Below are 24,961 nucleotides of genomic sequence, written 5' to 3'. Positions count from 1 at the left end.
AAAAATGAAAATACATAGTTTTTATTCTTAATTAGTAAATTAACATAATTTTTATTTTCTAGAAAGTTATTTTCTTTGATTATTGTGTTTGGTAGTTAGAAGAAAAGAAAAATGAAAATACATAGTTTTTATTCTTAATTAGTAAATTAACATAATTTAATATTTATATATTTAAAATATTGTCGGAAAATTATAATTCAAATGAATATATTAAAATGCACGGAGTCATGTTTCCTGAGGCGACAATCTTTTGGCGAGAGAAAACATGCTTATTGGTGTTATTTGTTGTATTGGATGATTCTCGAACACTTTCCCCGATCCTTGATTGACGGCCGGCTTATTCTTGATGGAAACACATTTCCCTTGTTTTAGTGTAATTATTTTTAACTTTTTACTCCAAATTACTTGACTTAGTATATTTTACCTTCCAACCAAACAAGAAAATTAATCTACCTTACACTTTCACCTTTTACTTGTCATATTCTTTGAACCAAACATATGCTAAGTGAATCGTCTATTAACCTGCATGTTATTTCGAGTCCATTGATTCGGTCTTATAATTGCATTAGTCGAGTTAGGCAATGTAATCGTTTGTTTCATTTATGTGGTATCGGGATTGAACTTTCTAGGGTTTCATACTTGCTTATTTTCGGAGTTGTTTCAAGTCCTCTCCATTTCGATTCATTTCATAGGATGCGTATGTGTTTATGAAGTTGTAAAAAGTTGAATATGTAGATTCTAACTATGTAAACTACAAGAAAGATAAAACATACCGATTTGGTAGAAAAGCTTGGCTTCGAATGTTTCGGTTTCTTCAGAACCCTTAGGCTCGGCGGTAAAGATCGAACATAAATAACAACCCGCGCATTTATATATATCGGCTTGCCCTAATCAAATCCACCAGAGAGTATGTGATTTTCTACACACATACACGTACATAACAAAAGAATCAACAATTCATTAATAATCATTCCAAAAAGAAAAATCGAATTTATGTGTCAAAAAAAATAACATACACTTTAATTTGTTGAAGTAACTAATTGCTATTTTGGCATATTGTTTTGAGTTGTCGCACTGTAATGGGATTAGTGCTGATAGTGGAATCTCGGATTTATGATAGCAGCTCATCTCCAATGAGTTGGTTCCTTGTGGGCACCAGGTCCCGGTCCGCTACCTTAACGGGCCATTAATACTCACTAACTCAGTAATATTAGGGGCCTTTTGCTTTTCAAGATGGGTTTAGGACCTTAGGTGGGATAGGATTAGGCCCCTTGGATTACACTGTTGGGATTGGTGGTTTATGACTAAATTTCATGTTAGGTTTGACAGGCAAACATATTGGGATTAAGTTAAATCTGATTTCAACGTCATCTTAGGTTTGCAAGACAAGGTAGGATTGATGCGTGTAGTTACCAAATTGCCCTCAATATATATTTAAAAGATGCATTTCACCTTCTTTGTTTTGTTTCTACAACTTATTTAGATGAATGAATTCTTCCTCCATTTTTTTGCTATCGATCCATAACTCATTTCCAAAAATAAACAATCAAACTTCAAGACAATATGAAATAAATAAATTTTATTAATATACGAGTCAAATTGAAGAAACAATACAAAAATTAACTATCTTTTAATATTCATACTACATTAACTAGAAAAGAAAAAAAAAAACAATGTATTAACAAAAACTTAGTATGGAAGAAATAATTCCTGAATAAATCAAAGCATAGCATCTCAAATCAACTTTGGTATCAACTTTGGTAGTTCTTGATCACCATCCTTCACCTGTTACAAAAGGGGGAAAAATAGGAAATACATTGCTTGAGTTAATGAAGAAAGAACTGACTATAAAACTATGTATTTTGTGTTCGTACTCAATTTTATACCAATTTTTCAGTATTGAACTTATATTGTATCAAACATTTGGTTATTGTCCACCAAGACCGGAAAAGGAAGTAATCAGAAAGGAAAAAAAAGAAAGTATTCAAGCATAGAAGAACTTGTAGTCGATTATTTACCTCGCAATTAGCTGAAATATGTAGTACTTTGTTGTTCAATCTATTAGTTCTTTTTTTTATATATATAAGAAATTCAATTTATTTGTCTACGATGAGAACCTGTCAAAAGAAAAATGTTTACATGGAAATTGGCAGTTGGTAATTGAGAATAGAACATTAAAAAGAAAATCGTTAACATAAAAAATTAGTGGAAGTATATTGTTAGTTATGAAGGGAATGATACAAAGACCTACGAAGGGAATGACAAAAATGATTAACGATTACCTGGTTCGACTACTTGCTAAGAATCACTCCCAATAAATAATCTACAAAAGGAGAAAATAAATTAGATGACTCACTCTAAACATCAGTTGAACAAACAATTGTTTACATAATCTACAAGGAAATTGCAATATATTTTATTAAAAGCATAAACATATAAACTGAATTCAAGCTCACTAAGCTATGTTTTAGTTCTCCACAAAATAAAGAGACACATGGATTAACATTTTGCAATGAATAGTGTAAAATAAAATAATAAAAATCTATTATTTCATTTGTTTATGGGAATAACTAGAAAGAATTTAATCACGTAAAAATAGATCACAGATTATTTAAGCCACAACTTAGAATTTCTTCATCGGTAACATTAACAACGTCACTAGTTTGTCCCCCAATGTGACTTTGCTCAACGAATTTTTAGTTTGTAAACATTCAAAAAGTCATATGCTGAATTGCACTTCAAACACAATCATAGTTCTAAAAGTATATCAACATAATTAATGTGCAAAAGAAACTATTAAACAAATATTACCATAATCCAAATCATCACTTACAAGACCTACAAATATGTCCATACAACTTTAATAATCCAAATTATTACCCCCAAGAGTATGTCTACGTAATTGGGCATCAAACCCCTGTTCGTATCAGATTTCTTATAACATATACAATTTCTACACAAAAACAACCACATGTGTATGAAATTAGATATAAGAGAATAATGGTTGAAATAAGGGAAAATGAGAACTACAAATATGCCAGGATATATAATAAATAATAAATTTTTAAGTGCCTTTAAAGAATTTTAATCCTGAATCCCTATAATCAATCTAACTATACATACAACACCCTCGATATGTTCTAGAACATGTTGGGTGAATGAGTATAGGAAATCAATCATGTGAAATTAGGAATTTAGCAAATGAACTGAAATTAAGATAGATAAATATTGAAACATATAATTTGAGATACCGACTATGGCTGACCGGGAGAGAACTAACAAGGTGCCAGCGGCAATCCTAATCTGGAGAGAGAGAAATTATTAGATTCAATTAGAAAAGGGATACATAAAAGACAACTCCACCACCGCCGCCGCGAAAACGTGCCCAGTTTCAACCTCGGCGCCACCGCGAAGACGCCGAAGTTCTTCTATTTCAAACCCATCACCAGGGTATTCCTCCCGTTCACATTCGAACAACCGTACACGAAAATACTGCAATCCAGCCACGATCTGTTGCTGCTCGAGTGCAAAAATTTGCCGCTCGTACGTATGAACTACTGTGTGTACAAGAATCGAAATGAAAAAAATGATAAATAGGAATTTTAAAGAAGATGAAGAGAAAAAATGCAGAGATAAAATGAACAATTGAAATCTCTCTGCATCGTTAGGTCACAATAATTCATCTCGGGAGAATAAATTTATTTATATCCGGTTATTTTGCAATTGTTAAATTTTGCAGATGGCAACTTGGTAATATGACGTAAGGTTTCAATCGAGATGTATGTGGGATTAGCTAATTGGACCTCCCGAGGTGGGATGAAATAATCATCGAAATGCAGGATAAGTGACCGGGCCTGGAATCAAAGCCGGCCTGGAATCCAATAATCCTAATATGTGCTCTAGTCGGATTAATCCATCAATCTAACTTTTTCCAATAAAGCAAAAGGGCTCTTACTGTATTAACCTGTCAATCATCAAGAAAAAATAGATTTTTGTTTAATTATTGTGTCACACTGTATATTACTGTGTTGATCTGTCAACACATAATATTCAACGCTCTTTTAAAAAAAAGACAACGTCTTTAACTCTTGAGAAAAAAAAATTCAAAAACAAAAAATAAACATTAACGGCGAAAAATGTCTTTTAAAATTTGGATGTCATGTCCATAAAATAAAATCTACTATTTGTATAGAAATTTATTATTTTACAATTAATTGTCATAGAAAATTTGTTGTTTTCAAAATACACTCTTCTATGATTTGAAATTACATGGCAATCATATAATAAGATGTACATAGTTTTAACATCAAACAACAAATATCAAAACGATCTAACAAAAAAATCATGCTATCATCCCAAATGAACACTCCACCTACAATCAAAACCACAGTAATGGAAAACGTTATTCAATGACAACTAGAAATAAAGAAATACCTTGATCAAGTATAGTTATGTGACGAACATAAAGTACATCTTTCAACTAAAAAAAACATAATGCAACTTAAAAAAAAATCCACAATGGCCAATATTTCACCATCTCTCTTCAAATATCATCAGGTTGCAGATGTCAAGTGCGATAAACAAGAAATCAAATAGAAAATTAAATATACAAAACCATAAGACAATCAATTCAAGTATATAGAGGTTAACACACATCTTGCACAGACAAAATCATCTAAAAAAGTTTCAACCACCTAATACATATTGACATCTTAAGATAAAAAGCTCTTCCAACAATATAAATGATATCTCGAGCTAAAAATAATATAATCCAATTTTTAAAGAAGAACTTCCAATACAAGCTAAGAATAATATATTAAGCATCTCTCGAGGCATCATCGATAAACATATCTAATTAATAAACCAATTACATAATTTATATTGTATAGAACCATGAAAAATTAGTTTCAAATATCATATACTCATACACTGAAAATCAACACACATGTTCAGTTGAAAGAGCCACCCTATCTATTTGATCAACCCAAAAAATAAATTTCATAGTACCACTTCTAATTGAACATGTAAGAAAACTACATCACAGTAACCATGAGAAACTATAATTTATCTTATTCATTTTCTTCTTAAGTAATTCTCGTATTCTCTTTTGCACCCACCTCCTCAACAGGCACGCCAATTCTCATCTCAGTAATTTGGTGGTCCGGCTGCAAGAGAGAGCAAATATTGATCAACTCAATAGTTATGAAGGCAAATAAATTATATATCATTACCTGGACAAGACGTTTTCCAAATGTATTATAATACGGCCTGATCAAATGCCCTGCGACTTTAGCACCTCCTCTATATGTCCAACCATCTCCCCATGAATTATGGACTTCATAGTGCTTTTCTCTCACTTCGTCGTCGCTCCCTCCAACTAAAAGTACAGAGTGAAAGCGACCTTCTTCAAGTCCTTCCTTCAAATCAAATGAGAAGGATCATGATGTTCATAACAAACCTAAAACATGAAATACAATAAATTATGCATCGACTATACTTATTATATGAAACAATATTATTTCAATTTACTTTTACCTTGTGTTTTGAAAAGCTCTCGTAGACTTCCATAGTTCCGACAATAGGGCCTCGAGCTAAAAATCGCATGATATCTTCGAATGGTAAAACTTCCGCCAGCACTCCTCAACCAGATATCTGAATCTTTGGGTGTTTTAGATAAAAAAACATATATATATGAATTAGCAAATATAAATATCTTATCAAACATAGAAATATTAATCCGGCATGTTAAACTTATTTCTGTATTCGATGTATCTTGTCAAATATTTATCTTATGTTTTTTAATGCATAATCTTCGCGCAAGCATACACCAAATCTCCTGATGTATGCCACTTGGACTTCTTCATTATATTCTTGACACCCCTCCACATTATCATCTCTAACGAGCAGAGGATGTACTTGACCAACGTGGTCGATCAAGTGTTGAACTGATGCCGAATTGTACTCCGTTGAAGGGTGATCTAAATATAATTGATAGCTCACCAATGCGCATACGACTGACATCGAACAATAATCTATAAATGAATTACAATAATAACGTAAATTTAAAGAGACCACAAACATCAATACAAAAAAAATTAAAGAAAATGATAAAAGATCTAATAGATCAACGAACTTACAAAAATTAATTGTTTGTTGAAATCAAATATTGAAGAAACTTTCGATTTGATAAATTTAAAAAGGTCTCGATGACCTAACTTGGAGGGTGTTTAGAAAATGTTTTGAAAACTGATTATGATTTTTTTTTTACTTTTAATCAGTTTTTAATTGTTAACCAAAACTCAGTGACTCTTCCCAACAATTTGAATATTTCATTCATTTTCCAATATATACAACCAGAGAATATATAGGATTTTTCAACCTTAAGTTGCTATAATGTCGGCAGACCCTTCGATAGAATTTGAATCTTTTTCAACTGTTATTTAGGTCCCCAAAAAATAATTGAAAAATTGATAAATATTAATTACTATCTGGATTAAAGGTTCATAGTGTGTTTAATGTATTTTTATTGTAGAAAACAAATTAATTCGAAGCACATATATCGTTCATAGTTACTTCTAAGTAGTTGTTCCAACAGGCAGATAGGTCTTCGATCCCATCACATCACCAATAAAATCGGGAAAACTTTCATACCCGAGCAATGGCTTTACATCTCCACTAGCGTCAATTTGCAAAGGGTATTTCCCTTGCAACTGACTATAGTCATCTGCTAAGTATTTATTCTAATTATCTTCAGCAATGTTGTTTATATATTTGACACACTCTAAGCTCTCGGGATGATTGAATAAATTATCGACCTCCCCCATGTGCTCGGCCCAGAGGGACAACCTGTATCCATATACCTGCAAGTACGTATTATTCTATATTTAAAATGACGATTTTTAACAATGATTTTTTTTCCTCATTAATTTTAAAAATTTGAAAGAATAATCTAAACAAGATTAATAAACCTGGCCATGAGGATGCTCTTTGTTCTTGGCCCATGTGTGATGGGGTTGATAACCCTCCATCGCAATGTTGGCTGAACCGATGATGATATAATCGTCATCTAGCCCTTCGCGTGCACGTATATCATAAATCTTCCATGTCATGAAGAAAATATTATGCGAATTATTTAAGGTGGTAGCTTCCCATGGTGTTGATTGGTAGGCCGCCTTAGGGCTTCAAAATATACAATTTTTAGAGGTCTTAAATATTTAGGTATAAGTATAACGTACATATTTTTAGTTGTGTTTTATTTTTCTTTCAAAGGCCTCTAAAATGTCTATATTACTTTTTTTTTAATCAAAAAATTCGTAAACCTAACTCAAATCAACATATATCAATTTAACTAAAAAAAAAACTTACCAAACTAACCTAATCAGCACTTACTTCTATTCCAAAATGAGGTACACATAAATAGAATAATACCGATCATGATCTAATTATTTATGTGAGAAAATCTGATAGACATGTATTTGAAATATCATAGAGGTTCTAAATTACTTAGATATAATTATTTTAAATTTCACAATATTGAAAGAAGTTTTAACAAAAGAAATTTAAAGGAATATTGATTCAAACAATGTATAGTAGTATAAAATATAACGGGTGCAAAATGGTTTTCGTACTGTAAAATTAGATGGAATGAAACGGTTCATTTTGTTTTGTGTAACACGACACATCATGCAGGCACCTAACGAGTATGCGTCTTTTGAAAATATGACGTAATTTTTTCAACTTTCAACAGTGTAGAACTTGAGATGTCTTAATTGTAGTGAATATGCCAAATTTTACTTTTCTTGTGCACATAATCGTTATGGTTTGATAACTTGTCGGATTACCAACTTGTGGAGGGCACATTTATATTAATTAATTTTACTCCATTACTCTTATAATTGTTGATGGAATATTTTATTGCAATATTTGATGTCATATGTTGCTTTTATTTTATACAGGGGTATATGTTTTTTTTTTAAAAGAAGATTATAACCAGATAACCAGATAAATGTTGATTTTGTCGTTATATGTATATTTCATCGGTTTATTCGAACCTATATTTGATCAATTTCATTGAATGTAATTTTTACCGTACACGTTTTGTCAACTACCTATTTTATATATACGAAGTTCACATGTGTACAATTGTATACGTATTTACATTTTAAAATTAGTTAACTAGTATATGTCATCTTTTATAGAATCTACACAAATTGTGTATCATGCATATTGTATAATCTGCATGTATAATCTATTAGTGAAATGGAACACAAACGCAATATTCAATACAATAGAGAAGTTGACTTGATTTTCCACGGAAAACATTGACTACGAACAAAAATAATAATAAATATATATGTTTAAGTGTGTATAAAACATTTATTCCTTGAACCAAACTAGAAAAAAGCACGTGCCTCGCACGTGTTTAATTAATTTTATAATGTTAATTATGTATGTGATTTAAAATAAAATTTTGTATTAAAACAAAAAAAAATATGGATTATTTATTTTTAACAATGTAACTTGAAGAACATTTTATATTTATACAAGAAGTGTGGATTATTTAATAGCAATATTTAACTACAAAATTAATTTTATAATGTGTACTTAAAGCAACATGATTTCATATTTTTTTACTATGTTGTTTTTCAAAAGCACAACCATCAAACCAACATATTTACATAATTTATTACTATTTTCTTTTCCAACATGTATTTTTACATTCATGTTCTCTTCGATATCCAATTTCATTTCAAAACCAATTTAATCATAACAAAATATATATATATCATTAAACTTATTCCATATTTTAATTTTATTCAAATTCTCAAAAAAATCGTTATGCCAAATATTTAATATTAAATAGCAAATACAAACATAAAAAGGGAGATTGATTATTCAATCATACATATAAGGATGGTGGTAATTTGAGTCATTTAACAGTTTCTTGATTTTGTTGCATTACTATGGTGCTAATAAATTGACCTAGAAAACAATATCAGGTCTAGTGTTACTTGCAAGATACATTAGTCCCTAATGGCACTACGATAAGGTACTTCTGTTGTTAAATAAAAAAAAAACCAATAAATAAGGTACTTCTGGTGTTAAATAAAAGAAACAAAGAGAGATCGAGAGAGAACAGTAAAATGGAAATATATTAATTGGATGTATTGATTGCAATATACATAATATTTTTACGTACATAACAATATGTAATATACATAGATATATAATAACTTACTAGTAAGGGTAGAATAGGTATCACAAAAAAGTTAAGAAACATAAAATATTCATGCTTTTAAAGGTAGGGAGATTACCCGTTCTCCCTAAGGACATTTTTGTCTTAAATGAGCTATTTTATTGGGACTCCTATGCCGGGATAAAATGGAGAATTGGAGATCGACTAAGAAATATTCCACGAAATCTACAAAAATATTTATTTTGACACCGTAAGGGTGAACGTGTACGATGGATACAATGTACACGTGTGGATGCCATTATACGAACAAAAAAAAAGGGATTTTTTTTGTAATTATACCTCAACTTAGAAGTGGTTGTAATTTACTCATCTTTCTTTTAGCCTGTCCAAAAATCCAAAACAATTGTTACTTTCTGGTTTATTTATTTAGAAAAATAGAGTTGTGCAGTTGAAAAATGGAAAATACGAAAGCAATTACTATTAAGAAAAAGTAGAGGAAATAAAAAACAAAACCATAGAAATATAACAGAAAGAGAAAATGTGCATGACTTTTCATTATGCTAGTGAAACAAAAATTGGTATTATGAATTAGGGGAGATCATGATACATTGATTGAATGCATTGATTGAAATATCAATAACTTTTTTACTTAACTAACCATAAATAGTATATAGTGTAACTTACTAATTAAGGGTAAAATATGTATTTTTGTTTCTTAACATTGTTATGCTTCATATTATGCCCCTTATTACAACGTTATACCATCAATTATTTAGGATCAATTGTGTAATTACCAAAATAAAAAAAATTAACATAACTTAATAATGTAGTTTAAATATCAAATATCTTTTCATGTGGTATATTTATACTAAGGCAAGAGTTTATTTTCTTCATATTGAATTTTTCTCTACGTATTGAAATTATCCATGTAATTTAATTTTTATAAAACTACATTTGAAGAGCTTTCCAATGATATACTATAAGCATATACTTGTAAAACTTTATTTTAAAACAAATCAGTTTATTTTAAGTTAAACATTAGATACCTAAAGTAGTTTCAACTTTTAAATTAGCTCTCGTATAATTTTTATCACGTATATTCCACAAATATGAAAATAGAATAATACAAACTCAAACGAATTATTATTTGCGAATAATATTAATAATATTTATATTATGTTATATTAAAAGTATGATAATCTTTTCATATATTATGATTTATTTTGAAAGTTGAAGTTTATTTTCTTAAATTATTAAATAAAATGTATTTTTTATAAAACTCATAATAGAGTTTTTCAGTGACATATCATAAACAGGTAAGCGAGCATTATCAAGTTAATTAAGAATTATTTAGAAATAACAAAATAAAATTAAAAATAAATAATAATAACCAATATATAATAAATATGTCTAAAATAAGATGAAATAGTTGTGAATGACTAAGATTGATTTTAAAATATCGAGGTAAAATAAATTCTTAAATTTAATGTACTTATCGTTATTTATGGATTTTATTAGTATAAGTGATAATATGATTTAACCATAGTCAATTATGTAAAAAACATAAAAAAAAAAAAAATAGGTTAATAAATAATAATGTATATTAATTACTTTTTAGTATTATAATTTTAATGTTACGGATCTGTTAGTATACTACAAAATATACTAAAAAAAATATATTTTTTATTTTCTTTTTGTTACTGTAACTATTTTTATACATTAAATTTCAACAATGTCTTTTCTTTAGAGTGACATTTCAAGAGTTTTCCAATGATCATAATATTACAAACATTTCGAAAATTTCAGAAATTGCATTAATTTATAATCTCTTGATCCAAATTCGGATATAATGGGATTTTTCACAATGTTTTCACTCTTTTTTCGGAATTTTATAGCGAAATGCATGAACATCAAAAAAAAAAATTCAACAAATTGCAATATATAAAATTAGAAAAAACAATATGCAACACAGAGTTTATGATATAAGAAAAATGCTACGGATTCCTTCATTATCAAAAAAATATAAGCTAAATATTTAAAATGGACATATTACTACCAAAATTTTCAGTGATTATTTTTTATAATATCATTCTATTCGTTTTGTCACTTGCATAACATTTATGAAATTATCATCGATCTTATCATATTTCTTTCATAAAAAAATATTACGAAGACATACTAAATCAAATGTAGTTTCATTTTACGGGTTTTAAAAGTTTCATATAATTTCTTTATTACTAAATATGTTTATTTAATTTACATATTTCGATAAAAGAAAAGTTACAAATTTATAACAAATAAAAAAGTAATAAATAAAACATTCTAGAGGTTTGAGATGTAAATCATGAAACTAAATCACGCCATTAAAAATATTTTATGGATTATTAGAAAAATATCATTTTCCGATGATCCATAAATCCTAGTCGAATTTGATTTATCCAATAAATGGAATACAAAGTTCCCAAACATTACTTTTGTCTATGTGTTAAATAAAAAAAAAAACAAAAAAAAAAACAAAGAGAGATCGAGAGAGAGCAGTAAAGTGCAAATATATTAATTGGATGTATTGATTGCAATATACATAATATTTTTACGTACATAACAATATGTTATATACATAGATATATAATAACTTACTAATAAGGGTAGAATAGGTATCACAAAAAAGTTAAGAAACATAAAACATTCATGCTTTAAAAAGGTAGGGAAAAATATTACGAAGACATACTAAATCAAATGTAGTTTCATTTTACGGGTTTTAAAAGTTTCATATAATTTCTTTATTACTAAATATGTTTATTTAATTTACATATTTCGATAAAAGAAAAGTTATAAATTTATAACAAATAAAAAAGTAATAAATAAAAACATTTTAGAGGTTTGAGATGTAAATCATGAAACTAAATCACGCCATTAAAAATATTTTATGATTATTAGAAAAATATCATTTTCCGATGATCCATAAATCCTAGTCGAATTTGATTTATCCAATAAATGGAATACAAAGTTCCCAAACATTATTTTTGTCTATGTGTTAAATAAAAAAAAACCAAAAAAAAAAAAAGAAACAAAGAGAGATCGAGAGAGAGCAGTAAAGTGCAAATATATTAATTGGATGTATTGATTGCAATATACATAATATTTTTTACGTACATAACAATATGTAATATACATAGATATATAATAACTTACTAATAAAGGTAGAATAGGTATCACAAAAAAGTTAAGAAACATAAAACATTCATGCTTTTGAAGGTAGAGAGATAAAGGTAGGGAGATTGTGCAATTCAGTTATGGAGATTTGATGCCATATTACGTCTCCCGCATAACTTTTGTTCCGTTTACCAGGCTGTGGTAATTTGGTCCCCTCACACAAATATCAGTATTTAGTACATGGCGCTTCGGATGGGAGCTTATTACTGTATTCTCTCGAAATTTAGAATTCTTGGTGCCGAGCAGTTTTTAAAGATGAGTGTATGAATAGGAAAGAGATTATTCACCAGATAAAGTCTCAGCTTACTATTCTATCGATAATCTTCAGCCCCAAACTCAAATCGCCCTAGCGATAACAAAATAAATTAGAAACGGTGGGGTTTTGGTTGACTCCTATCGAGACCAAGCGCACTTTATGGTGCCGCTGGGAACCATCTACTGCTAAGAGATATAAACTAAATGTTGATGGGTCAGCTCACGATGGGCAGTGTTCTGGTATTCTGGTGAAGGTGTAATTAAAGACTATAACGGAGTGATTTTAGTTAGGGCTGGGACTTAGGGATTGGGATTTGGGATCCCGTTCCGTCCCGATCGGATTTTTACTATTTGGGACTAAAACTTCGGGAATTCGGGATTACGAGATTCGGGATCGGTATTAGGAACAAATACGGGATCGGAATTCGGGATTACGAGATTCGGGATCGGTATTAGGAACAAATACGGGATCGGAATTCGGGAATTGGTTCAATCCCGATCTGGATATTTTAATCCCGAATTAGGAAAAAAGAAAAAAAAAACTAATAAATACACACACACACACACACACACACACACACACACACACATATATATATATATATATATATATATATATATATATATATATATATATATATATATATATATATATATATATTGTCAAGGAGATGAGAAATACTATATAATATATTGTTTCAACTTATTTTTAATTTTTTTAAATTTTATTTATTCCAAGTTTTGTGGTAAAAATAAATATTGCAAGAACAAAAGTATGTATATAATATATTCAAGTTGGTTTAGTGTATATAATAATACTAATGGAAAAAAAAAACAATATTTCTTAGTTTTTAGGCAAAATATGGGATTCCCGATCCCAATCCCGAATTCCCGAAATATTTAGGGATACCGATATACCGAGATTTAATATTATGGGACGGGATTGGGATTTAAAATTTCTATCCGAATCCCAAAATCCCGACCCGAAAATCCTGAATTCCCAAAATCCCGTCCCGAACTCACCCCTAGTTTTAGTTGCATTCTAGATATTCTACGGGATTGGTACAAATAATATGGCGGAATTTTTGGTTTTGGCAGATGGTTTACAATTATGTCATGATCTGAAACTCGCTCAAGTAGACGTGGAGAGTGGTTCACTTGTGGTTGTTCAAGCTATCAAACACCATTGCACGGTGGCATGGGAGTTGGAGTATGTATTTCGCGAGAGCACAAAGTTATTTCCCACATATTTCAAGATCAATCACTTCCATAGACAAAGGAATTGTGTGGCGGATCGACTCGCTGACTGGGCACACTCACATTGTAATCATCGGGAAGTGTACATGGATGGCAATTTTACCGATGAGGTTTATCATGAATATCATAATGATCAGACGGGGCTTTGAAAAAGTCGAAAGTAAGCGGCAAAGTTTAGCAAAAGATGCTTAGGAAATGGTTTGTGATGTGGATTTTGATAATTTATTTATTTTTCAATTTTCCTCCTTATTGGATCATATTTGTAATAGTATCTTTTATAGATCCGCTTTTTATTCCGTTCATTTAGGGGTACTACTTTCCTTGTATAGGACCATAAGGTTTTTAACGAGGCCTCCTTGTGTCTTTCGATATTAATGGAATAAAAAAAAAATATCGGGGGCTAGGGGACTCCTGAATAAAGAGGATAGGAGAATGAGTAATAAGGAAAGCTTGATTTTATTCCATTATGATCTCATAAGACTGTAGATGAACAAACTCTAAACAAACTAGCTACTAATACTCCTCACATATAGGAGATTTGTATACAACTAATATGCTAAAAATAGACCAAGAAAATACTCCAATAAAATCATGAAAAATATATATAGCAGCAGCTTAAGAAAATAATAATGTCGCAAGCTAAGGATTACATGTTAGCAGCTAAATGGCCACAATTTTGACAAAATCGACATCAGTTTGACCGATTCGGTAGACAACCTTTGCTTCGAACGTTTCGGTTTCTTCAGAACCCTCGGGCTTGGCGGTAAACGTCAAACGGAAATAACGACCCGCGCAAACATGTTGGGTTGCTCTGACCAAATCCAGCACAGAGTATCTGATGGGCTACACACATTCATACACACATAACAAAAACAAGCAACAAGTCATTAATAATCATTCAAAAAGAAAATCGAATTTATTTGTTATCCAAAAAAAAAAACATACACTTTGTTTGTTGAAGTAACCAATCGCTAGTTTGGCAGTATTTTTTAGTAGTCGCATTCTATTGGGATTAGTGCTGGCAGTGGAATTTCGTCGGTCATAGAGGACCATATCGGAAAGACGACGTCGTAGGGGGGTAGGTTGCACATCGGGTTTACAATAGGAGTTCTATAAATTTATTTAAAATTTATTAGAACAAGATAACAAAAAAAGATTAAAAGAAAATCAAATGAAATTAAAAGGAACATACAGAAATCTCGTCTAAAACCTCCTCTTCTTTTTCTTCGTCCTCTTCTTCCAATTTATTTATCAGTTTATCGAGATGCCTGCGTATCTTAGTGATCCGGTTTCTCTGTTCCGGATTCTCCACCTCAAATTTCTCGAGTTGTTTGCGCATCTTATTGATCCGTTTTTTCGTCTCGGGATATTTCTCCATTTCCGAATCTCCGCCGTGCAATTTCGAAACACGAAAAGTCATCTGAGAAGGAAGCCCTAGTAGATTTCTTCCTTGTGTTAATAATAAGATTATAAATATGTATATTAAATAAATAAATAAATATAGAAAGCAACGGAATGGGCTGGATATTATGAAAACAAAAGGTAATGGGCTATAAATTTATTTAAAATTGAAGATAACTATTATTAGAACAAGATAACAAAAATAGATTAAAAAAAATTCAAATGAAATTAAAAGCAACATACAGAAATCTCGTCTAAAACCTCCTCTTCTTCTTCTTCGTCCTCTTCTTCCAATTTATTTATCAGTTTATCGAGTTTAGGGGTGTAAACGAGCCGAGCCGACTCGTGAGCTCGAAGAGCCGGCTCGTAAAAAGCTCGAACTCGGACTCGAGATTTTCGAGCTCGAGCTTTCTGATGAGCCGAGCTCGAGCTCGAGCTCGCGAGCTCGAGCTTTCTGATGAGCCGAGCTCGAGCCGGTTTTCAGTTGTTCATGAGCTCGCGAGCCGGCTCGCGAGCCGGATTTATTATTATTTTTTTATTATTATTTTTTATTTTTTATATGTTATTTTTATTTAAATAATGTAAAATATTATAAAAATAAATACAAATATTAAAAATATGTATAATTACAATTTAGTTTTTATTTTTTATTTTTTTAAATAATTTTTAATAATAAAATAATAATTAAAAAAATATTAAAAAAAAAAAAAAAAAAAAAAAAAGACAATGGGCTCGAGCTCGAGCTCGACAAAATAAACTCGAGCTCGAGCTCGAGCCATAAAAAGAGGAGCTCGCGAGCTCGAGCTCGAGCTCGAGCTCGACAAAATAAACTCGAGCTCGAGCTCGAGCCAGCCAAAAGAGGCGAGCTCGGCTCGAGCTCGGCTCGTTTACACCCCTAATCGAGTTGTCTGCGTATCTTAGTGATTCGGTTTAACTTTGTAGCACTTCTCGATCTCTTTGGAGCACGAAGATATTAACTTTGTAGCACTTCTTTGTTTACAAATTAGCACTTCTTTTATTATTTAATACTGGATGGATAGATAAAAAAAAAAAAAAAAAAAAAAAAAAAAAAAAAAAAAAAGAACATTGGGTAATATTTTAACTTTGTAGTATCTTTCTCTTTTTTGATAATTTCAAATTTGTAACGCCATGGAAGCAAATGTGATCAATTTAAACTTATTTAACATGTAAACATAGAAGAGTGGATTCTTTCCACAGAGAATACTTTTTGTATGGGAATTGCTAGATGTAAGATATTTTGTTAATTAGAACTTTTTTTGTTTATATTTTCAGTTATTTCTAATTTATGTTAGATAAGTACTTTTATAAGATGCAAGTAAATATTCATATATTTTAGTAAAAAAAAAAACAATAGAATATATATGTTATAAACACATTGTTTTTGTTAGTGAAATATGTGAAATTGAATACCGTACGTAATTGTATAGCATTACCCAAAGCCACTTAAAATTGGATTAATGATTTTTTATACACTGTTCAATTTATTTTATTTTTTATAATTGTTCCCAAAAAAAATTACTTATAAATTTGCTATGCCCAACATCCATTATTTTTTTGAATGCATTTACTGCTTTGTTTGTGCAATATCTGCATTTAATATATGTTTTGTTTTATCTTCCTAACTAGTACTACACCCGTGCGATGCACGGGGCATTCATCGTAAAACAAATATTAAACAATAAAAAAGGTTCTCGAAATAGTAAGATTAATTGTTGATATGTAATACAAAGAAATATTAAAAAAATATAAGTATTTTGTATTGTGTAAGTGATGAAATAAGGCGAAATAAATAAAAAACTAAACATCGAAGGTTTTAATTTCCACATACAAAGAGCGAATATATCGTTGGTCCCAAATTTTAACAACCCCAATTACATATGAACGTTCAAATCTTGAATTTGATTGCTTGGTCCCAAATTTTAACAACCCCAATTACATATGAACGTTCAAATCTTGAATTTGATGCAAACAATCGGTGTTATTTTTTTTGATACCAATCGCCCTAAACGCATGCAACGAATCCAGTACAATGAAACTGACCTGCATACGTTGTACAATGGTCACACGGAATATGTAAATTGTTACCAAAACAATACCAATATAACTGTTTAATGGCATAAAATCATTGTAAAAATATTACCTTCATTAAATATAGTGAGCGGAGTCCACAGCAAGTTCGTAGTACAATTAAAATAAACCTACAAATGAAAAATATTAATAACCTGAAGCCTTGTTCCATTGCACAATCCTCTGGCGTGATCAATATTTCTCATGAGCATAACGGAAACACCTTTTTTCAATGTCAACTTATGTGGTGGAATTCCGAAGCATGATATGGTGTTGAGAAACTCCGGAGAATATATTTATGCGTTGACATTCCATAATTACTCCCCCTTGCACATACTATTGGAGCTGAAATAGACCTTCTCCTCTCCAGCTATGATCGATAAAAAATGATCATTCACAAAACCGACACTTTCATTAGTGGGTACAAAAAAGATATATTAGTTGACCCAATTGTTACAATTATCTCATCTGATGCACTCGGATACTTAACATGAAACTTAGTTATCAGAATAGTGTTTTATAGCAGATGCATTGACATCACCTATAACTCATCTAATACCTTGCGAGTAACCTGCTCATTTTTTATTGCTCATATGCGATCAGTGATACGCATTACTGAAACATAAATGGTAACCTAAAAGTGTAAGAAAAAATACAATTTATATTATACTATCTTTATAAAAAGGAACTTCATTAGAGTTGACAATAAGATTGATATAAAGTGCAAAAATATCTAAGATTGCAAAATTAATTATTCATATTAATAATAAAAAGAAAATGTGTCGTTGAATCGCAATGTACATTTTTTATGATCTAAATTCATATTCGCTTAAAACCTTCCTTGTAGACAACATTGAAATTAACATCTGAGTCTAGATTCCGACTTGATGAGTATCTTTATGCCACATCTACTCTTAACTCTCGAAATTGCAACGTATCCATGCCACCTCTATTGCTAATACTAATGCTAACATTAATACTAATACTAATACTAATACTAATACTAATACTAATACTAATACTAATACTAATACTAATACTAATACTAATACTAAAAATGGAAACTTTGACTTGCATTTATACACATAAATTATAATATGGAGGGACCTATAGCAAATTGCCCCGTTTAAATAAGCATAAAAAAATTCATTATAGGAAATAATGAAAGTACATGTAAAAACATAATAATACATGGGGAAAGAAATTAAAGAAAGACAAATAATTTGAATGTTAATGAACTAACAAATTTATTGTTACATAAGGCTATAAATATAAAATAAAATTTATTCAAATACATTGAATAAAGTATATATGAATCTCTATTATAAATCAATAAATACTCGAATTACTTTGTTTTTATTATATGCTCAACTTCAGTAACCTTAACATTTTCTTTGTCGAAATAAAGTTTACAATCATCGCAAGTATAATCAAAAGATGGAAAAACATAAGTAAAATTTTGTAAAAATACATCCATACAATAAATATGGATCATATCTTTGCAGGCTATACAACGTCACATGACTTCTCCCTTGCCGATGTCGCCGCATATGACATAGACACCATCCATCGGTTTTCAAAAAACAAAAACAAAAACATGAGTTAGATTGTTATATATTTGTATATATTTCAATAGATAAAATAATAAACAATAAACAACAAATGACATGTTTCGGATGAACATGCCGAAAATTTAAGAAAAATAAAATACAATTGCAAAACATTAAGACGAAAAAATAAAATATTAGGTAAGTACCGTGGTTTGATGTAATTATAACAAAATGTGTGAAGGAAGAATGAGGTGAATGGGTTAGGATCAAGATGATTTATACTCAACTTTAACATCCTAAATAAGTTAATAAAATGATGTTAAGGAAACTGCAATTTATTGTATTAATTGATGAAAGTAAATCATGAAATTATATTGTTAATATTTGACCAAAATTATCGATCTTGAATAACTATGATATTCTTATAAGGTTCATTTTATTTGCCATATTTATGGTATTACAGTTTACGTTATTAAACATTTATTTTCCATGGTATTCAATTACATTAAATTTCATCTTGTCCATTTAGTTAATTACCGTTTGAGCATATACACAAAATCCTTATATAAATATTAAAGCCAAACATATAAAAAGTAATTGAACAAATCAAATCAATTGATTAAAATCATGCTCAACAACCGTGTGTGTACACACACACACCCACACACACACAAATATATATATATATATATATATATATATATATATATATATATATATATATATATATATATATATATATATTACCATATTTGATGGAAATTAAAATCAATGCAAATTGATGGGATTCAAAATATATATGGAAACGATCGACACCAACTAATACACAAATTCGAATAATTGATTTTATGTCGGATTGAGTTTTTCAAATAATAAAGGATAAATAATTGTAGTATATTACAGAAGAATATAAAGTTCATTTCATGTATAAATGTATATTATTTATATAAGATATAATTAGATTTCATTTTTTAATTACAATATGTCGTACTCCATATTCTTAATTAGTTGAAAAATATTTATAATTTGTAAATTTAAAAGATTAGAAAATATTAATATAACGAATTATATTAAAATAATTAATTATATTGTCATAATATTAGTTTCTAAATTATGAGAAAATTTATAAGGAAATGTTTTAATTTTTTAGTAATTTTGGAAATATGCATTCAAAATGTTACCGGAAATGAAGATTTACAATTAATGAGGATTTTTTATGTTTATAATATATATGGAACAATTAATTCTACGTAGAATATGAGTAGGATGCCATTCTAAATTATGACAAATTTTATAAGGAAATGTTTTAAGTTTTTAGTAATTTTGGAAATATGCATTAAAAATGTTACCAAATAATGAAGATTTACAACTAATGAGAATTTTGTATGTTTATAAAATATATGGAATAATTACTTTCACGTAGAAAATGAGTAGGATGCCACATAGATATGTCACATGTCGATTTCTCAACCAAATCGTACATCCTTCGGTCTGTTACATTATCTGGAATTTTGGCACATATGATTTTATATATGTCTTTTGATGTCTTCGGTTTGTCTTCATTGTGAAGCCAAAGCAATATGTGCGCATGCGGGAGACCGCGCTTCTGAAACTCAATTGTGCAGACATCTGAAAATTTTACATTTTAAACGTATTTGGTAAAAATTGTATACAAATCTTTTCAATGATTGACGTAAGAGAATATTTTAGTATTATAGGAGTAGACAACATGTAAAATATTTAATATGTTATATTTTTAACTTATAAATTGATACTTACATGCTCTAATGCGACCAAATATTTTGTCCTTCTTCAAATTTGACATCAGACTGTCGAGCTTCATCTTAAACACTCAAGCAAGAATATCGGGACGGTCTTCAGGTTTCAAATTAGTTCCATTTACGCAGCCATGGATCGATTGGAACCCTTTCGTGGTCTTATTATTTGATTTATCTATCAAGTAAGACCCATATAAGAGTAAAATATTAATAACATGATTAGTAAAATGAAAATTTGTGAATATACATCATAAAGCAACACTTTTCATGAATTAATTTGCGAACAACACCGTATTTGTTTCCTTGCGCTGGTGTTAATGATCTCTTCTTTCGGATATAATTTATGCGATTTGTCCTTACAACTTTTGTATCATGAATATTGTTCTAGTTTAAAACATCTCACGGGGAAACGTTTTCTTTCATATTTGATTGTATATTCGGAAAAAAATAAGATTACAATGTGATACAACAAAATTGCAGTAGCGTATTTATATAACTGTAATATTGTTATTAATCTATTTAAACCCATAAAATATCCATATATTACGACTATTATAGATTGATTTATTAAGATTTGATCAATTAGCATGTTTTCGTATTTAGTGAATTGTAATAAACTAATACTAACTAAATATATAATTTGCAACATATTTAAGGAAAAAAATGAATTAATTAATGATATATATTATTTTATAAGTATATATTCTTGAAAATATATAGGTGGCGTGTTTTTTTTATTTTTTATTGTGAATATTTGGATGCTAGTGATAGTGCAACACTAATATTATATTTCCATAATTAAATACAAATACAAAATTGTAATATGAATTAATTAATGTATACAATGTAGATATGGTGTGACTTCATATAATTAAGTCTTCAATTTTATAATTAAACAAAGTAATTAGAAGATTTGTAACTTTTTTATATTAACCTCCGTGTGTTGCATTTTGAATTTAATATTTTAATTATTTAATTTTTATAGTTACATGATATTCTCCATACACTAATTAGTTTCTATTTTTAAGGATGAGCAAGGACCTTAAACAATAATAAAATAACAACATTTATTCTTAATTACATAAACATTAATAAAATAATAACAGTTATTAGAGTTTACAGATAGTATCTAAAATCAATAACGGATGAAATTCTTTAATGTGAAAAATAATCATTACATATTAATATTCCTACACATGAGTGATTCAAGATAAAAACATTGTACGGATTACACAAAAGAACTTTTAAAAAAAGAATTATTGAGTGTAACATTAAATATTAATTCAAATAAATAAATAGTGCAAAATACCCAAAACAAACGAAAAGTAAAAGGTCTTAGCGAATAAAACCACAATCTAAATCAGTTCGACCGAGAAAAGAGTATTTCAAAGGAAACAATAAGTAATGCTTAAAACCAAGGTTGCTATTCCACTTTCCTGTTTGATCTTCTTCAAGAGAGCAGTGGTCAAATGCATTAGGGTATTCTCATTCTCTTGCGAATCCAGACTGAAATCTAAACTTCTCTTTATTGGAGTAATTTCAACTGCCGAGAAATCGAAAACTGAATCCTTCGAAACCATTAAGGACTCGTTTTCCTATATTGAAATGTTACATAATCCATTAATAAAATACCGTTGAACGAACCGTTATTAATTAATATTAATGTCTTAGTAATTTGAAAACTACCAACCTTTGATGACAACATACAGGCCGAAGAACTATCACTGACACTTGCGTGGGGTGAAGTAGTATTAACTTGCTGCATATACGTATTAAAATTGAAAATAATGTAATCAGATATAAAAAATGAAAAATATGTTAGAGAAAACAATATAAAATTTAATACCCCATCCAACTGTTATTTTTTTATTTATGAATCAGTAATCACATTGTCGTTGCAGACTATTAGAATACTATAAGTAGAATTTTTAGGGTCATCAATATTATTGTGCTTGACATTGACTTTGAACATAAACTTCTTACCAATCAATCCGTCGAGTTCAGCAGGATATTCATTAGGATCTTCACCCTAAATAATGAGGCCGAAAAGGTAATACACATCTTAAGAGTATATATTTAGGGTTATATATATATATATATATATATATATATATATATATATATATATATATATATATATATATATATATATATAATAAACATGCAAAAATATATTATAATTTTATAGATAGATTTAATTACTTACTCTTTCTTTCATGATACGAATTAAAGCCCCAGCATCACTAACTAACTTTTTGACTTCTTTGCCAAAGGCGATGAATGATGCAACATTTGTGTCATCCATCACGATCATCTCGATTTTGTAACTGAATTTAAATTGGTTAATGTAATAATACCTAACAATGTAAAGAACATGTATAAAAAAAGGATTTATGAATAAACACATCGACTTGTTAACTTAGTTAAATATGAACTTACGTTACTCAAAAAAAAAAATCTGAACTTACGTTTTTTCCGGCGACGTCCAACTTTTGTTGCAATTTTCGTTGTACCACTTGTCAGAATCCTGTGCAATTTTTTTGTAACACTTTTCATTCGCACACCAATTATACCACCTTCTACCTTGCTTCAACACACTCTTTATAGTTCCATAGAAAACATATTTACCAACCTAAAAGTTGAACGGAAAACCATACAAAAAAAAAATAATAAAAAAAATTAGTGTATAAACAACAACATAAAAAAATCAAAAATTAACTACAATAAATGAAGAATAGAATCCGGGTATAAAACTTTTTTTTCTTGTCGTGTGCTTTGTTATATGAATGGGGAATAATGGATGTGGATTGAAGTATTTATACTTATGCTTTATGTGATAAAAGGTAAATAATATATATCTTTAAGGAAATAAATTATATGCATTAAATTGATACAATTAAAAATATTTTATTATAGTATGTAAGAATAATAATTGAACAAATTATGGATTGAGTAATATCTTGTTACTAAAATGGTGTGGTGTTTACAAATTAATTATATTTAACGAAATGTCATTTAATAATTACCATAAAATATATATGATATTACGGAATATGTCCTTTATTATGAAGAAGATATATATATATATATATATATATATATATATATATATATATATATATATATATATATATATATATATATATCTTGTTACTAAAATGGTGTGGTGTTTACAAATTAATTATATTTAACGAAATGTCATTTAATAATTACCATAAAATATATATGATATTACGGAATATGTCCTTTATTATGAAGATATATATATATATATATATATATATATATATATATATATATATATATATATGATATGATATTACTTACCAAGTCTTTTACATAAAATATGATTAATTTATTTTAATAATTATTAAATGACATAATTAATGATTACCATAATAATATATATAATATTATGGAAATATGTAATTCTCATAAAATATGTCATTTATGGCATTATGATATAATCTAATATCACATTATGGAAAATAATAATAAAATAATATATTATATATGTAATATGTAATGACACATGGATTAGGATGCCTACGTGGATGGTGACATGGATGACACATGTCGTAATTCTAGACTATGAGGGTTTCAATTTATATATTATATAGATTTTATTCAAAACACTACTCCATATATATTGCATGTCACCTTTTTTTAGCATCGACGTATGTTGTTAAAAGTGCAAAACTAATAATAATAGTATGGATACGTTGTTAAAAGTGCAAAATTAATAATAATAGTATGTTGATTCTTTTTTTTCCTTGAGTACATAGATATATGTAAATTAGATTCAAGTTCTAAACTTGATATATACATTGCGATGGCAAATAGTGGAATTTTTACACTTTAGTTTTTCTGTTGTATTATTTTAAACATGACATTTATCAATTTTGTGTATATTGTTGTGAAATAATTCTCATTAGCTCGTTTATTAAATATTTTATTACAAATACTAATTGTGTGAATATAATTAATTAATCAATATTAGTTAGTTATTAATGTGTAACTAATATATATATATATGTATATATATATATATATATATATGTATATATATATATATGTATATATATATATATATATACGGTTATGTATATGTATGCAATGTATACTAATTAGTATAATATAATATCATTCATAATATAATATAATATAAATGTGTGAGTGGGAAAAATAGTGAGAGTATGTGAGGAGAGAGAGAGAGTAGAGAG

At 28.6% G+C, this 24,961-nt stretch overlaps 1 protein-coding gene and 1 long non-coding RNA gene across 4 annotated transcripts; both read right to left on the bottom strand.

Annotated features, from left to right (window-relative positions):
* Positions 1 to 1,564: 1,564 nt before the first annotated feature.
* Positions 1,565 to 3,872, bottom strand: LOC105959507 (uncharacterized). Of its 2 annotated transcripts, XR_001172953.2 has the most exons (4): positions 3,252 to 3,676; positions 2,283 to 2,323; positions 2,019 to 2,117; positions 1,565 to 1,785 (listed from the first exon to the last, which is right to left on the bottom strand). It is a non-coding gene; the product is annotated as an uncharacterized LOC105959507 (long non-coding RNA). The 2 variants fall into 2 exon arrangements; XR_001172952.2 differs by lacking the exon at positions 2,019 to 2,117 and having other exon boundaries at positions 3,252 to 3,872.
* A 10,486-nt stretch (positions 3,873 to 14,358) lies between these two features.
* LOC105960266 (uncharacterized) lies at positions 14,359 to 15,639 on the bottom strand. 2 transcript variants are annotated; one of them, XR_016029956.1, is made up of 3 exons: positions 15,566 to 15,639; positions 14,867 to 15,031; positions 14,359 to 14,764 (listed from the first exon to the last, which is right to left on the bottom strand). XR_016029956.1 is itself a non-coding variant. In XM_012984434.2 (3 exons), exons 1-3 carry the CDS (start codon positions 15,339 to 15,341, stop codon positions 14,582 to 14,584), a joined length of 576 nt encoding a protein of 191 aa, XP_012839888.2. In that variant the 5' UTR covers positions 15,342 to 15,399; the 3' UTR covers positions 14,359 to 14,581. The 2 variants fall into 2 exon arrangements, 1 of the variants encoding a protein (XP_012839888.2); XM_012984434.2 differs by lacking the exon at positions 15,566 to 15,639 and adding an exon at positions 15,114 to 15,399.
* Between the last annotated feature and the right edge of the window lie 9,322 nt (positions 15,640 to 24,961).

Source organism: Erythranthe guttata, chromosome 14 (genome assembly GCF_056151865.1).
Source record: "Erythranthe guttata isolate IM_541 chromosome 14, IM_541, whole genome shotgun sequence".
Lineage (NCBI taxonomy): Eukaryota > Viridiplantae > Streptophyta > Magnoliopsida > Lamiales > Phrymaceae > Erythranthe > Erythranthe guttata.
The sequence above is the reverse complement of the archived record's forward strand: the minus strand, read 5'-3'. Positions and strand labels throughout refer to the sequence as shown.